The 16563-nt window shown below is 38.8% G+C and overlaps 1 protein-coding gene across 1 annotated transcript; it reads right to left on the bottom strand.

Moving 5' to 3' along the window:
• Window positions 1-35: 35 nt before the first annotated feature.
• On the bottom strand, window positions 36-9647 carry hif1an (hypoxia inducible factor 1 subunit alpha inhibitor). The gene is made up of 8 exons (XM_020939635.2): window positions 9217-9647; window positions 7427-7677; window positions 5797-5945; window positions 4942-5087; window positions 4352-4458; window positions 3504-3567; window positions 2528-2638; window positions 36-1440 (listed from the first exon to the last, which is right to left on the bottom strand). Exons 1-8 carry the CDS (start codon window positions 9394-9396, stop codon window positions 1384-1386), a joined length of 1065 nt encoding a protein of 354 aa, XP_020795294.2. The 5' UTR covers window positions 9397-9647; the 3' UTR covers window positions 36-1383.
• Between the last annotated feature and the right edge of the window lie 6916 nt (window positions 9648-16563).

Genomic DNA, 16563 nt, shown 5'->3' with positions numbered 1-16563 from the left:
ATTTCGTGTTCTGTTGAACAAATAATTAAGGCACATTTATTTTGTGTTTTGTCTTTTATTAAGCAACATGCAGTAGAAATTCTCCAGGAATGAAAATCTGTGACTTCAGTTCCAAATGGAATTGGGAAACACACATTCTTCATTTGAATGAACACTTCTGAATGAAAACACACAACATTAAAATATTAACAAGATCAACTGAAACACTCGGTGCCATATTTGTTCTGCAAGGCACACAGTAAACATTATAAAAGCAGTTAAAGCTCAGCTTTACTATGGAAGTAGGACTGCTTCAGAGTGGAAAAGTGACATAAATATCCTGTCTTTTGGATTCTTTGTAAATATTCCACAAGGATTGGCACTAAAACAAATCAGGCCTATCTTCTTATGTACACTATTAACTTTTCTCTAGTGTATCCAAATATATTTTGAATGGTTAACCTACTCAAAATTAGCTACAGAATATAATGAAATGAAATGTGAACACGAGGTTTGCCCATAACAGTGGAGGGAATCATCAGAACAAAATGGGGGCAGCGTCACTATGGATCAAAACACTGGAGTGTGTCTGTGGTGCAGTATTTGGCTGCGAATGGAAGCTACAGTTGTGTCATGCTACTACTGCCAAATGCATGGCCTTGACATCAGAGATCATTTCAACTCAAACATTAATACATGAGTAAATCAACATAAGGTATTTGCAACCCTCTACATTTCATTTAATGTTGTAGTCAGTGAAACATGAATCAAACAAGGAGTGTAGTCTAAAGATCAGCCCTATCTGTCCCAACTTAATTAGAAAGAATATATTTGTCAAACTGAACATATGCGTTACTTTAAATTGCAACCCTACATACATACCCCTGCTATATAAATGTAATGTTTAATGAACCTGTATAGCCACTAATATGGTTATGATCGTTCCCTTAAGCTGTATAATGAGCAGACAGAAAAATATGTTGCTTACATAGATAAATACAATACTTCAAAATACACTTTAATTTGAACCTGTTATAAAACTGTTGTGAGACGGATTGCTATATTATGCGAATACAGACCACTCCATATGTACCAGTAATAAATGATATAGTGATAATTCAACACTGACAAATGCAGCAAACATACAAGAGTGATTTAGCCTCTTTGAATTAAATAAAAAAGGTGCTTCGTAGGCATCAAAACCGGTGAGTATCTTCTTCTGGAGTGATGAGACAATGGCACGTGAAGCAGAGGATTCAAAATGGCTTATTGCCATGCACAGACGCGTAGCTCCATGGTCTTTATTGATGCCCTACTCTTTCTACACAGCAGTCAGTCACATGAATGAACAGTTACAGTCTCCTTACACTAAGTCTACAGTGGTTTCATCCTCACTGGTAAGCTTTAGCTCGACTCCTGGTCATAGCGCCCCTTGATCATCATTTTAAGTAAAGGTCCAACCTGCAAAGAGAAAAATGTAAGTTTTACTGTGCCTTCAAAGGTGCAATATGTAACTTTCTTTAGAGTCAGTCGCCTGCCTGTTTCCATGGAGATTGTATTGTATAAAAGGCTCCAGCGCCGCCAGCACGATTCAGGTTGTATTATTACAAGCAAATAAGTTCAGTACAGACTATAAAGTCGTTTTAAAGCACCCAGATAATCAGTTCAGTGTGACTTGTGGGTGCACATGAACACTGAACATTCTACACAAATGAACTGACTTTATGTCATATTTAAGATGCAAAATGTTTCCCAAATTCTCCACTGACATGAATGGGATTCCTGTTTAACCGGAAGTGCCGCCACAAAAAACGTGGTTGAGGAGCATTTAGAGAGAAAGGTGGGCGGGGCAGGATAAGTTGGATACAGTATGAAAATTAACTTGGTAATCGTAATGAAGACAAATTACTGGTCAGATCTATGACGGAGAAGCAAGTCTGCACAAAGTATCTAGTATCTAATACATATCAGAAAATAGAAAATGTTCAGAATGAGAAGTGTGCCCTTTCTACCACTTTTCTTATCTACATAAGCTGTCTGTCTTTCTAATAAAATATTAATGGTCTATATTTTCAGGTTAATTTTGACCATATAGAAGTAATTAAAAAATAATGATTATAATATAAATTATAGGCTAACTGTGATATTGTCATAATAAAGCAGACCTGTTTTGGCAGAGGTTTCATTAGAAAGTGGCAGACAGACTATATCATTGTGAGTCTGTGTAATTCCTCATTTGTCCAGTAGAGGTCCATGATAGAAAAGGTTTCAAAGTAGTCAATGTTTTTTTTTAGATGACTGCCAGATACTGCAGCTTAACTGACTGTAAAAATTAGCACTACACAATGACATTCCTTTGTACTATAAGAAGACAGCCATAAATATTCATGTTAATTGGGTTGCTGGAGCGGTCAGCGTGCCTCTGGGATTACATGCAACAGCTGACCTAAATGTAGCCATCTTAGCACATGTTTGATGTTCTAGAAGAAGCCTGTCTGCATGTGCCTATAAATAGATAGATCATAGAGGAAAGAGAGAGTGGCTTTACTTCATGGGGGTCTCCTAGTGCCTCTCCCAGCATCTTCTCAATATTTCGCATAATGGCCACCTTCTGATGAGCCTTTAGTGGGTATTCTATCCTCTTAGGCGTAGGTGCACCCTGGGGTGGAAATAACAAAGGCATATGTTAGGCAGAGTACAGGTGTGACGCTAACAGAGGCACTGCTCTGTCTGAGGCAGGGGTGTCAAACTCAAATTCGCAGAGGGCCAAAATTAAATACTGGGACTAAATCGTGGGTCAAACTAAATACTGAAAAATTTCAACATCTGCATGTTTTCTCTTCTTTCGAGATATGTAATGTTAAACCTTTTCCTATTAAAATAAATGTTTAATAATAGTTTTGCTTAAACATTAAATCCAGAACAAGCATAATATAAAATGATATCAAAATTTTAAATAAATAATGTCTCTATAGCATATCTGTAGCCGACAGGCCAGCTCTAATACATATTTGATATGATCTCGCGGGCTAAATATAATTATACCATGGGCCAAATTTGGCCCCTGGGCCTGAGTTTGACATGTCTGGTCTGAGGCTTGTTAGACTTTAATCTTGACTTTTGTTTAAACACATTCTGACCATAAAGAACTGATTTAGCTGGAATTACAACAGGTGAGCTGAGCTGTGCTGTTACACAAGCCCCTCTCAAATAACATTAAAGTCACAAGCTAGTTAGCATTACCCAACAGTTTTTCAGTTAGTCACTTTCATGTTTTTGTAGAAAATCAAACACCTAAACAGGATCATGAACATTTGTACTGATCACATGGTCCTGAAAATGTTGTGTTTTTCTTGAGTTAAGACTATATTAAAACCTTTTGACAGTGTGTGCATGCATTGTGTCACCATGATAACTGCTGAACATTCAATCATAGATATATATGTAGTAGAACACCCCCAGCATGATGTCAGTTTAGAGTATCCACAGTGTGAGAAAAATTAAGAGAGTGCATGAGAGCTTACTTTGTACCAGAAGTTTACAGTGATTGTAATTCCACCATTTAACAGGGACTCAATATGATGCCACCTGAAACACAGAAATAATTATACATATTAAATTAATTCATGTTTATATGTAATTTACAGTTTTCCATAATTCTGACTTTCTGAGACAATGACATAAATATTCTGAATAGGAAAGCACCAATATTGTTACTGGTATTTGTATTCTCTCTGATCTAAATGGTCACTACCTAATCATGAATCAGTGCTAGTGCAGCCTTTGCAGCTCAGTGAGTTGGAGGTTTTGTCTATTTACTGAGGACACATACCGTAAAATGTGTATGTGTCTTCTTTATTCAGGTTAAGGCACTGGCACCCCAAAGTCAAAAAACAGTAAGAGTTCAGATTTCATACCCTCCCTTTAAAACCGCAGTAATGAAATTTGAATCAGAAAAACTGGAAAAACATTAAATGGTGCATCTTTCTGGAGGCATTATCAACAGAACTCTAAGAAAGCATCAAGTACCTCCATAACAAAATTATAAATGTTATAAATTACAAATCCGCGAGTTTGAACACTTCTGCATTACTACACATTATTTACTATGACAACTGGGCTTACTTGAAATTATATACATTATACATCAATATGGCTAACTAGGCAACATTGCTAGTGCAAAAATTGGATCTTAATTTGTTTTATTTTAGCCTGTTAAGATAATAATTAGTTATCAGTAATGCCTTGGGTATGCAGACATGAAAACAAAAAAGGCCTTGGCGGCAGTTTACCATAATACAGGTACATGAATCATCAACAGTGAGGAAAATGCAAGCAATACACACCCAACCGGTCCCAGCATGTTACTTACCAATACATGGGAATATAGAGCACATCACCAGGACCCACAACAGCTTCATAGCCAACTACATTTTTAAAATTAGGAAACCTCTCATAGTCTGGGTTTTCAAAGTCCACCTGGAAGAAGAAAACAAGTGAGTTATTCTGTGAAAAAAGGGAGTGGTTCATATGTTTAAAGGCTATATACATTTTAGACAGATTTTGGACAATTGGGACGATAATAATAATGATAATAATAAAATTCTCTGTGCCTGTGCAAAAAAGAGAATTACGCGTAAATGGCAGGACGTTTAACAGGGCCCACCTTTACTAGAGGATTGGTTCAAATTAAATGTAAATGTAATATAAATATATGCTAAATTCTTTACAGACTGTACTTGTTTTTGTTCTATTATGTTTATGTTTATTTATTAAATATGGGACAGTGGACATTAATCAGCATATGTTGGTACAGCATGTAAAATCCAGAGTCAGCCTGCACGGCTAACTTTCATCTGTAGTCCCGTAGGGGATTTGGGGTTATGCAAAACCTTCAAAAAAATAAGGTGACAAAAAGAAAAAAGGGGAGTGGTTTTGCACTGAAAACGAGCAGAGACTGACCTGGCTCTGTCTGTCACACGGGTGGTGCACAGGATATGGATACAGACAGTCAAACTGATCTGGAGGGAAGAGGATGCATCTCTTATGGCCTTTAATCTGTGCAAAGAAGTTCTGCTGCTCGTCATAATGTGCAGGCGTCACGTTCCCTACAAGAAAAACACCATTCAAAACAATAAAATAAACATAAACATACATAAAATAATGATCGTAAACATTGTTTTTAAAAGTGCTCTATAAAAAAAAAGATTTATCAAACAGCAAGTGCAAAAACATTACAAAAAATCTAAATATTGCTTTATTTTTTCTTTTTGAGTTTATATATCTTCTCTCCCAGAGTCTAAAATTTTAATCTTCAGACAATCTGTTATTCAGATCAAGGCATGTACCGGTCCAAATTTCATCTTTAAGTTTTATTTTTTTCAGTTGAGCAAGTACATGAAAGGATTTTCATTAATTAAGTTGACCTCGGGTTAATAACCACCTGGTCAATGCCCAATCTCAATCTGCCCAGTCTGATCTCTGAAGCTAAGCAGGACTGGGCCTGGTTAGTACTGCTTTCAAAACCACGTGCCACAGAGTGGGGCAGACTACTGCTGTGTCTATAAGCAAGACAGTTCACCTAAACACTGCCTAGTAAGGATGATTTGTGTGTGTGTTGTGTGTATGATTGGTAGAATGGAGTGGTCCAGGGTCTGGTCCAGGGTCTGGTCCAGGGTCTGGTCCAGGGTCTGGTCCAGGGTCTGGTCCAGGGTCTGGTCCAGGGTCTGGTCCAGGTCTGGTCCAGGTCTGGTCCAGGGTCTGGTCCAGGGTCTGGCTCTGTGCTTAGAGACAGCAGTAGCGTAATAGCACACATACCCTCCATGCCGATGAGCAGCAGGTTGGATGTCAGCTGGCCCCAGTTCCTTTTGGCTTGCTGCTTGTTGATCCAGTTCCAGTTGAAACCCAGAAAGTCAACGACAATCTTCTTCCCGACAGTATCATTGAGGGTCTGCTGAAGGTACACCCTGAGATCACAAGGGAAAAAATAATTTGTATTCTGGTGCCATGTATATATATATATATATATATATATATATATATATACATATATACATATACACATATATATACATATATATATATATATATATATACATATATACATACACACATATATACATATATACACACATACATATACACACATACACACACACACACACACATATATATATATATATATATATATATATATATATATATAATATATATATATATATATATATATATATATATATATATATATATTTATATATATTTATATTCCATATTGCCCACCCTAACCTCAACGTCAAGATGCATAACATTTCATATTACATCTAACTGCTGAGATTTGGAAGACAAAAAAGAACAACAATCAAAAAGAAATGAGACTACTCACAACAGATGTAACTGTTTATACACCATTTCAATCGGAAGTCAGAGTTGATTAGACTTGGTGTGTATGTAAACACAGGCAGTATCAAGAGCAGAGGTCACAGATGCAGCCTCAGTCTGTCATGTACATCTGCACCAAGTCTGTTACACCCAAGTCTATTACAACCAAGTCTGTTACACCCAAATCTGTTACACCCAAATCCTGAGGTGCTGCAACTTCCACCATGACCATAAAATAACAATTTCTGTATGACACCGCATTAGGCCTACAAATATAGACTTAGAGTTAAAAGTGCACTATACAACTTTTCTGATTAGAGTCTGCCTCCTGTTTGTTAAGAAATACCTTGAAGAACACCTGTCTCAATGTAGACAGAGTTCAAATTTAAACCCATAGTATGGACCATTCTAGCCAAAGCATTAGCATCTCTATGGAGACAATTAGGTGGCCGACCTGCCACCAGAAAAGTTGCAGAGTGGACTTTTCTGGTGGAAATTACCACTATTTTCTCATGAAAATACAAAATTTCCCTAGTATGTTCCATGGTATGGTATAAAACATACATCTATCTCCATGGAGACAAACATTGTTCATTTATTAAATTATGAGCACTCTACCCTTGTTTGGAAGATTGCGCTAAAAGTGTCTGTTCCTTTTATTTTAATCAGGTCATTATTGCACCTCCCTCCTCCCTGTGGAAGGTGAGGTAATGTCTTATCCATTATGCAAAACACTCACTGGTTGACTCAAAACACACACTGGTTAACTACGATGTAATGACTTATAATCATTCATGGATGTGCAAAAATATGTTGATGAATCATTATTGTGGACTGCTGTATCCAGAAAAGTATTTTTTAGTATCTTTTATAAAACTATTTTGTGACAATTTTGTTGCTTGTTTAGAGGAAGGAAACTGGATAATGCAATACATCTGACACATGCAGGTAGTGGTTTAACAAGAAATGTATTTGGTTCTTAGCGATGTAGGCCTATATCATGTATTGCCCCATCATTATTATGCATTACCCATAATGTTTTGTCATTACTCATAATGTTGTGTCATACCTCTCCCCGTCCTCCTGTTCCTCAGTTTCATGCAGTTTCTCCACAAACTCGCTAAATTTCATCTCCATCCGTCTGGACTTGGGGACAAAGTTTTGAACATTGCACATTTTCTTTTCATCATAGTAAAGGAATTTGTGGTTCTCTGAGGAATAAACTGAGAAATCCCCATTGCCGATGTTCTCCTGAAGGTACCCAATGTCCCACTTCAGAGCTGGATACACCAAGTTGGTGTCTGTTAACACTACTGGCTCCTATGGAAAAAGATACATTTATTTAGTGTGTTATTTTATTATTTTATGTGTTTTTTTCCTTCTAAAAATAGTAAGGCATGCAAGTAGATACTAATTAGTGTGTGCAAAATTGGCATCACACAAATAAAGTGATACCACTGCGCACGAGGGCTACGTGACAGTCTGAAGGTACACTCCATGCGCGCTCCCGTGCGCTCTAGTGGCTCTAGTGCGCGTTGCAAGAGAAGGCTCTTCCTTCAGGAACAGATTAGAGCATAACAGCACAGCAGCATAGCAACATCTGTCCCTTTGGCTCGTTTACGTGCGCGTTAGCTCAAGACCTCTATTGTCGGTTACAGCCAGTGGTTACAGCGCAATGTTTATAATGTAGTCCTGTCTTAGGCAACAGTCGCAGACTTTGGCACTCGTGGCGCGATCGCAGAGTGCACAACTTTTGCACTTTGGCATAAAACCAAGCACGAGTCTTTGTCTAAATCACGCGCGCGAAAGATAGTGTGGTAGACATGCAGAGTTCCACCATTGGTAGCCAAATTAACCTTCAGGAACAGCGTCAAAGCATTCTGTCTGTGACTGACTGAATGTAGGTCGTTTTATTGTTTGTTGAGGTACACTCTAGCCACAGACAGGCTTACATTTTACACGATAAACCGTTTTCTGTATGAACGCTCGGTAAACATGCTAAAGTGAAAGTGTCCGCGGGTTTGTTGTGCGTAACGGGGATGGTCACGTGACACGCACATGTGCGCTTGAGGTTTTTCAGTAGACTGTAACGCCTAAGCCTTTGTTATCCATCTTCGGTTTAGGTCCAGAACAATGTGGTATTCTCACAGACAATGCATAGCCTTTATGCTTCCTCTATTATAGGCTAATTGTAGCCTATATACAGCAAAATACCCTAAATGTTTGCTCATTAGTTTGGCCATAGCCTCGGTTCACAGCAGGTTACATTTGGGCTGTTGTTTTATCAGAGGCAGTTGAGGCAATGATTGTATGTTTATGGTGTGACCGCTTATGCTGTGTCATCCTGGCTGTGCCAGAGACAAATACAGACGTGACTGAGCGCATACAGGAGCTGTGGATATAAGACAAGGCCACAGCAGAGCTCTGACAGGTGCTGCTCTGACAGGTGCTGCGGCACAGGTGATGGGATCAGTGTTAAACCAGAGGCTGAGCCTACACGGGTGTGACACATGCATCCCCCCAAAGCTCACTGCAGCTGTCTGCTACGCTGTGATACTGTAGGGCACTCTTGTATGTAGGCGAAAGGTTTGTGTACATTGGACTTCCTATGAGATTTATGTAAATATTTTACTTTCACTTTCATAAGGGCTTTTCATTTTCATTCAGAGGAGCAGCCTACAGTAATAACACACATAGTAAAGTTATATTAATGACTTGCTGACAACACAAATTATTTTTGGTCACCTTACACTCTTAAAACAAGAGCACCTAACGTTATAGTGAACATATCCTGAAACAGACAACTCCTAGCCCGTTTGAGTCAAGGCGTTACCCAGTGGCCATAGACTGTGGCGTTACCTCGTTGTTGATGAGCGCCTCGGCCCGGGGGTCAGCGTGAGATAGCCGGGGGATAGCTTTGGTAGGAAAGGTGTACTGCCGCAGCTGAGACTCGTCCCAGCCCCGGCCCACGACTCCGGAGAAGGCGGCAGAAGATTCACTCGCAGACGGATCCGCCTCCACCACGGTGGCCGCTGCCATGGCTGTCACTGCCCCGGGAATGCAATGAGTGCGCAGTGACCGGCTTGAGCCTGGAGACGGCCCAGGAGAGCTACACACACGCCCTCATGAACACGTAGTCTAATTCACAAAAATCAGATGAAGTCTGGGTGTCAGAGGAGCGGAGATGGGAGCGACCGCTAGTGTTTGGAGCAGGTTTAGAGCCAATGTAAAAGTGTAAACAACGCGGTGACAGAAACTAACGACACCACAGAGACACACTTCCACTGGCACGCGCCAGGGCCCAGAGGCACAGCGACCCCGACGGCCTGGAGGATGTGTGAGTGCTGCCTGTTGTTGTTTACTTTCACCAGCAGAGGGAGACATTTCTCTGTAATTGACCCAAAACTTGAACACTTCGGTTCACTTTTTCTTCTTTGTAGATTTATTCCCTGCTATTTCACTGTAAATATAGTATCAGATACACTGTATCAAGAACTAGTAAAGAGTAGGCCCAAATGTATTCTGTGTATATGCACTGTAGCAAAAAACATATCCACACAAGTTTGAGTGAGGAGATGTGTAATTATGGCACGGAGCTTTGGAGTGGAGATTCTTGAACATTCAAACTTAAAATTCAAAAACGTTGGGGCATTGATGTGTTATAAAATGTTTTTAAACTGTAATAAATCAGGTATTAATACTGCAGGCATCTTTTATGTTTCTTCTAAGACCACTTAAGATCAAAGTTTAAGATTTATTTTAGTTACAATAGTTTATATTGATGGATCTAAAAAGCTTCATATACATTGATATACTGTTTCTGTGTTGGCCAACTTCATAGGAAAGCACTGTAGTCAAGAATAAAATGAAGGCACAGAAGTGTTCAGGTCTGGAACACACTCTGGGGCTACTGAAACACAATTAGTCCTTGTAACAATAGTGCCTACTTCTTAATAAATAAAATTGGCAAAAGCAATCAGTATAATATAAGATGGCCACGGAAATATTTTAGTGAAATAAAAAACAAAAACTCACTAAATAATAATAATAGTCTTCTGTATCATGTGATTGCCTAACATACAATGTTATAAAATATTGCACAAAGGAGCTAAATATGGGAGAGTGTGTGGATACAGGAACTACTCTAATAGAATTAAACTGAATCATAACAGTCCCATCATTCATCAGTCTGCATCTTTGAAATGTAATACATCAAATAGTTTGAAGATTACTTCCATTGTAGACAATAGTGTAGTGGGGTAGAAAATTCAACATTTGAAATTAAAATATTACATAAAATTGGCAGCAGTTTAATGATTTGTGTGACTGGTTTGCTGTGATGACCCACACAATAAAAAACTAAAAATATCCATTGTTATGTTGATTTATTACTGTGATGGCACAGCAATGGAGGGACCCAAAAAATGGACACCAGACCAACTGAAAAAAAGAAGAGGTGAATTTATTTTATTATTTATTATTCTACTGAAGTAGCTTGCAGGCTGGAGCGTGGCTGGAGCGGGTAAGTATCAGGCTGGAGCAGGCTGGGATGACTGTCACGACAATTACACTGGAAGTAACCTTGAACTCTTGGCCCTGCTGCACCTTTCTTGTCAGACATTTCTTCATTCATTGATGACATTTCGTCCAGGAGGGGCAATATGTGGAATCCAGGATAGACCAGAGCATCTGCCCAAATGGTCTATGGAGACATGAGAGCAAGTATTAGAATATTTCATCTTCATCCAGCCTTTGCAAGTCTGTTAGTTGCTTCTAAGCATTTGGGCAACTGGAGGTGTCATTTAAAACATGCATTTGAATCTGGAAGCAGTTCATGCTCACGTGGAAAGGACTTCAGATGGAAGGTCAGTGATGTAAAAGGGAATTGTTCTGCTTGTCAGGAACTGGGATACTTCATTGGTAAAGGTGTTGCAGTTGTGCTCACAAAGGCAATATTTGTCATCTCTAAAACACAGATTAGGAACTAGTCAAATTTAAAATACCAAAAAACACAAGAAAAGTTGATTTATTAAAAGATTAAAAGGTCCTATATTACACAAGACTCTTTTGAGCTTTAAGCCATGTTACAGTGTTGTTACCTCATCAAAAACAGACCTGGAATTGTGTTTTCATTCACACATGTTTGAATAACTACATCTCCAAAGCTCAAAATACTCTGACCCGCCTTGTGATGTCATGAAGTGGAAGTTTTCCAGTTAATAGCTACATTTTACCTTTAGTTCAGTAGAGATCAACAAATCCAGAGCTGAAATTATCCAAATGATTCTAGTGAAGGTGTATGGACTTTTAAAAACACGGAAGAGTGCTTCATGCATGACCATGTGTGAATGAAACAAAACACAACTCATGGTCTGTTTGCAATGAGGAAACAACATTATAACATAGATCATAAAATAACGTGACATGGGCCTTTTAAAAATGATAAAATGTCTGTATGTGCTTTCTCTCAATTAGGAAAGATAGCCCATGAAGATTTCCTCTGATACTTCAGTTTCTCCGAGCTCCACGACTGTATCCGGAGAACCCAACACGGTCCCACCCTGTACACAAAAGCACAGACACATGTGAATGTTACATGGACATAAAAAGTCAAGTCTTATGTGATTAATCAAAATTATAATTGAATCATGATCAAATGGTTTTCCAGGAGTTCAAATTATGGTGGAATATATTGTGTGTTAAAAGCGACATACACTAAAACAGGACTAAAACATTACTAAACAGGACTAAATCAGGACTGAACCAGGACTGAACCAGGACTGAACCAGGACTGAATCAGAACTGAACCAGGATTGAACCAGGACTGAATCAGAACTGAACCAGGACTGAACCAGGACTGAATCAGAACTGAACCAGGACTGAACCAAGATTGAAACAGAGCTGAACCAGAATTAAACCACAACTAAACCAGAGCTAAACTAGAACTTAACCAGGTCTAAACCAGGACTAAACAAGACCTAAATCATGACTGAACCAGGACTAAATCAGAACTAAACCAGAACTAAACCAAGCCTAAACCAGAGCTGAACCAGAGATAAGCCAGGACTAAACCAGAGCTGAACTAGAACTTAACCAGGTCTAAACCAGGAATAACAAGAAGTAAAAAAGAACTGAACCAGGACTGAGTGTTGGGATGGGCCCAAAGGTGCGCCTGCGTAGACTGTCAGGTGATCAGTTCTGAGACCGGGAACAAACCAGGACCAGACCGGGACCAGACCAGGACCAGACTGGGACCAGACTGGGACTGTGACCAGGACTGAGACCAGGACTGAGACTGAGACCGGGACTGAGACTGGGACCAGACCTGGACTAAACTGAGACTGAGACCGGTTTAGTCCAGGTTCAGTTCTGGTTTAGTCTTGGTTTAGTTCTGATTTAGACCTGTAAAAAGCAGTGGACTAAGTGTGACATCACTCATAGCTTTCGGATCCAGTCAAATGAAGCTCACACGACCAGCAGTTATATGGGATATTAGGAATAGGAGTGTAATAACAGACAAGAAAGTGAAATAAAAATGCCAGGATTGTGTAGAGTGGGTTAATTCTGACATTTTAAGATAAAAAAATTATGAGGCTCACGGTAACAGTAAAGTCATATGTAAAGTCAATACCATAGTCATATAGGATATAATATAGTCCTTTAGGAGCCAGAGTTGCCCCCATGCTCACTTCCTATATGGAACAGAGACCAGAAATTGTGCACCACTCTCTTCCATTTTAAAAAGAAGTTTAAATGTTTAACTCTGTGAAGATTCATGAATTATGATACTTGGTTTGTGCTATAGTACTTTGCTATACTGTTACTAATTTGTTTTGTTTCCACTTGCATATTTATGAATGTGAACTGGTGTCAAGATGATGCTATAAAAAGCTCAAGCTTCAGCCTGCACCTTTTCGGTCTGTGTATGTTCAATATGACTGTCTGTGGAATGTCAGAATAAAACTATGACCAAAATAAATTAATCAGTCAGTCAAACGTGGCAGCTATCGGGTTAGCTATGTCCATTTATATATAGAGTCTATGAGAGAGAGTATGGATATGAGTCGGTCTAGGCCTGTTAGGCTAATTAGTTTACTTACTTATCATTCAGTGCATTATAGGTGGAACAATATTTTTATGTGGTCAGTTTTTATTGGTGCTTCTTCTTCTTTGTACTAGTGGGAAAATGTTGGTGGATAAGATTTCATATGATTATGATTATGTGACTCATTATAGATACAAACTTACTACCTAAGTGTTGCATTCTGTTATGTATTTATTGCAACAGTATTGTACATTTAAAATACTTTTTAGAGATAATTCTGGTTTATGGATTGGTTTTATTTGTTTGTCAAAATGGGTTATCATGACAGGCCTAAGTCCAGCTCAGACACAACCATGTAATCAGATTTGTTCATTTCAGTGGCTGCGTTTACAAGCTCACCAAAATCTAATTTAATATCTGATCTAGACCTTTACAAATACACTTAAACATGCGCATTGCACAGTTTGATGTAAGTAATTAGAGGGACCATGATCAGACAGAAGTTACATGATTTTGCTATTTACATTTCATTTTCATAACCTATTAGCTCCAAAGGTGTGATAGCAATCTGGTTTTGAGTGTGAATGCAAACACAGCCAGTGATGGCTCATCCTTCACTTATCACTTTGAACAAAATGACCTTTCCATCACCTCAGATTAAGAGAGTTTAGGGCTTCCCTCAATGATTCTTCCACTGTGTTTTTGTAACTGGAGTGCCTTGAGTCTCAAACTCAAATTACCTCAAACTTGCAAACAGACAAAGCTGCAGAGCAGTTCCCCTGCAGATTCACAACAGCAGATTTGCACATATTACATCCCAAACTTAACTTGTATTGTTCTTTACTGCTTGTACAGCACTTTGTAAACCTTGTTTTTAAGAGTGCTTTATAAATAAAGATGTATTATTATTGCAGTATATTCTCCAGTGCTGGTGTAGTTGTGCAATTCTACCACTAAATGACCCCACAACTTTTAAAATAATGTATTAACGATCTAATCCCCTCCATGATTCTACTACTGTGTTTTAATATAACAGTATTGTACACACATCTCACAGTTTCTTGAAATGTTGACTTTCTTTGTAAATGTTAAAAACTTAAAATATAAAAAACATGAGAAATAGCTATTGACAGGGACCCCTGCTTGTCTCAGTGGAGCTAGATCAGTTTAATGCTACATTGTGGAACAAATCCTGGTAAAGCAATATTATTTCTATTCTGTCCCTCATTTTTGTAATGCAATTCTGTTGGTTTAAGTTCATCTGTAACACTATTGTTATCCTCGGTTTCTCCAGTAGAGGGAGACATTACATTGTAAGTTTACTTTTTTGGGTTCTTCTTCTGTAATTAGTTTGTACGTGCAGCGCCATCTAGCGACCTCCATCTGTAAACAGCGGGCAAGTTATTAAAAACGGCACTGGAGGTGTTCTGACCAAAATGCACCTTTCTTTACAATCTTCTTGGGAAACCCTTGGCGAGGCATAATCTGTAAATTAGATGTGACTAAAATAATATGTACTTACTGTGTTATTTCCAGGAATATTTTATGTTTAATTTATGTATGAAAACGTTTTTTTCTGTTGCTGGGAACAAGCTAATGATAATACTAGCTGTATTATACAGCAGTAATGCATTCAAAACTGACTGATTGTTTCAGCAGTCAAGGCAGAACTTCTGAAGAAGGGTCTCTCGACTGAGAAGTTATATGGGCTTGGGACTGATGCGGCAGCTGTCATGACAGGTAATTATTCTATGCAACATGATTTTGTTTAGTATTGTATTTTGTCTGTTGAATTAAAGTTTAACACTTTTTTTTAAATCTAAGGTGTGTGAACGGTGTTGCAAAGCAACTCAAAGACAGCTTCCAAAACTTGTGGCTGTGGCTTGTGCTGCCAACAAACTGGCCCTGGCATGTAAAGATGCTTCTAACAGTGTGCCATATATATATATATATATATATATGGCAACATTCAGGAACCACCTGAAAAACCTGTATATGTTTTTTAAACACAGTGCAAATAGAACCGCCACTTTGAAGGCTGCATCCCTTACCCTGGGTGGCACTGACCTGAAGGTTAAGGTAACTACTGTCTGATACCATAATATCTATTTTAATCAGTGGTAATTAAAATAATTGTCCCTAAACATTCACAGGAAGTGAAGGACACGCAATGGCTTTTGCAGAATAAGGTCATACAAATGCTGTAAAGGAACCTGCCTGCTGGCCTTGGGGCCTTGTCAGAGGAGGCAGAGATTAGGGAACAGACAAAAGCCTTTACACTTTTTGTGGGACTTACAGATTTGTGGCATCTGTATACCTTCAGGCAGATGTTTTGCCCCACCTGGCGTGTCTCTCAAAAGTGTTTCAAAAAGCACATGTCAATTTTTCACATCAAAGAGCAGGTAACTGTGATAACTATGCCTAATACAGTTCAGTTGTGATACTTGGATTTTTTCTATGCATGCAATATATAACTTTTGGGTTCTCATCACCATCCAGACCCTCCTGGATATAAAAGAGGCAGAGCAGATGCCGATCCAAGGATCCTTCCTGTCGCGCTTGCACAAGAAACTAGGGGATCCTAACAAGCTTGAAGCCTTTGAAATAAGTTGTGAGGCTGAGAGGGACAGGAGGGGGCAAGATGTCCAGGAGCAGACAAGGGAGGCACAGTGGTGCAGATTTGAGCAGCAGGTAAATGATAATGTTTAAAACCCTTAAAAATATAATAAACACACTCTCTTTATTGACCTGTTTCAATGGTGACTGTAGATTCTTCCTAAAATGTGCTCATCTCTTTATTATAGGTCATCCAACCCTATATTACTGGTCTGGAGACAACTGGAGCCTTCCATGTCCTTAGACCTCAGTTGGCTGGCTTGCCTGATGATATGACCATTGCACAGTTGCAGATGTTGGCAACAAAAATTCAATCCTGACACAGAGAGGATGCTCCTTCAAGAGTGGTTTTCTTTCAAAAACCATATCCTTACAGGATCATTATGGGTAAGTGAACTGATTGACAGACACAGTCAGTCTGTCTGTCTGTCTCTCTCCCTGTCTCTCTCTCTCTCATGTTCTTTCTTTCTCTCTCTTTCTTTCATGTTCTGTCTTTCTTTCCTGTTCCCTCTCTCTCTCATGTCCTCTCTCTCTCTCTCTCTCTC

Source organism: Boleophthalmus pectinirostris, unplaced genomic scaffold (assembly GCF_026225935.1).
Source record: "Boleophthalmus pectinirostris isolate CB_2022bp ecotype Guang Dong unplaced genomic scaffold, ASM2622593v1 HiC_scaffold_5, whole genome shotgun sequence".
Classification (NCBI taxonomy): Eukaryota; Metazoa; Chordata; class Actinopteri; order Gobiiformes; family Gobiidae; genus Boleophthalmus; species Boleophthalmus pectinirostris.
The sequence above is the reverse complement of the archived record's forward strand: the minus strand, read 5'-3'. Positions and strand labels throughout refer to the sequence as shown.

Bases quoted from the DNA above. Each gene is read 5' to 3' on its own strand.
- hif1an (XM_020939635.2), bottom strand. From the start codon at position 9,396: ATGGCAGCGGCCACCGTGGTGGAGGCGGATCCGTCTGCGAGTGAATCT. The intron at 5,088-5,796 runs GTATGTGTGCTA...TTTTTCTTGTAG, and splicing joins GCTGCTCATCGGCATGGAGG to GGAACGTGACGCCTGCACAT. The intron at 1,441-2,527 runs GTAAAGCCACTC...TTCTCTTTGCAG, and splicing joins CACTAGGAGACCCCCATGAA to GTTGGACCTTTACTTAAAAT.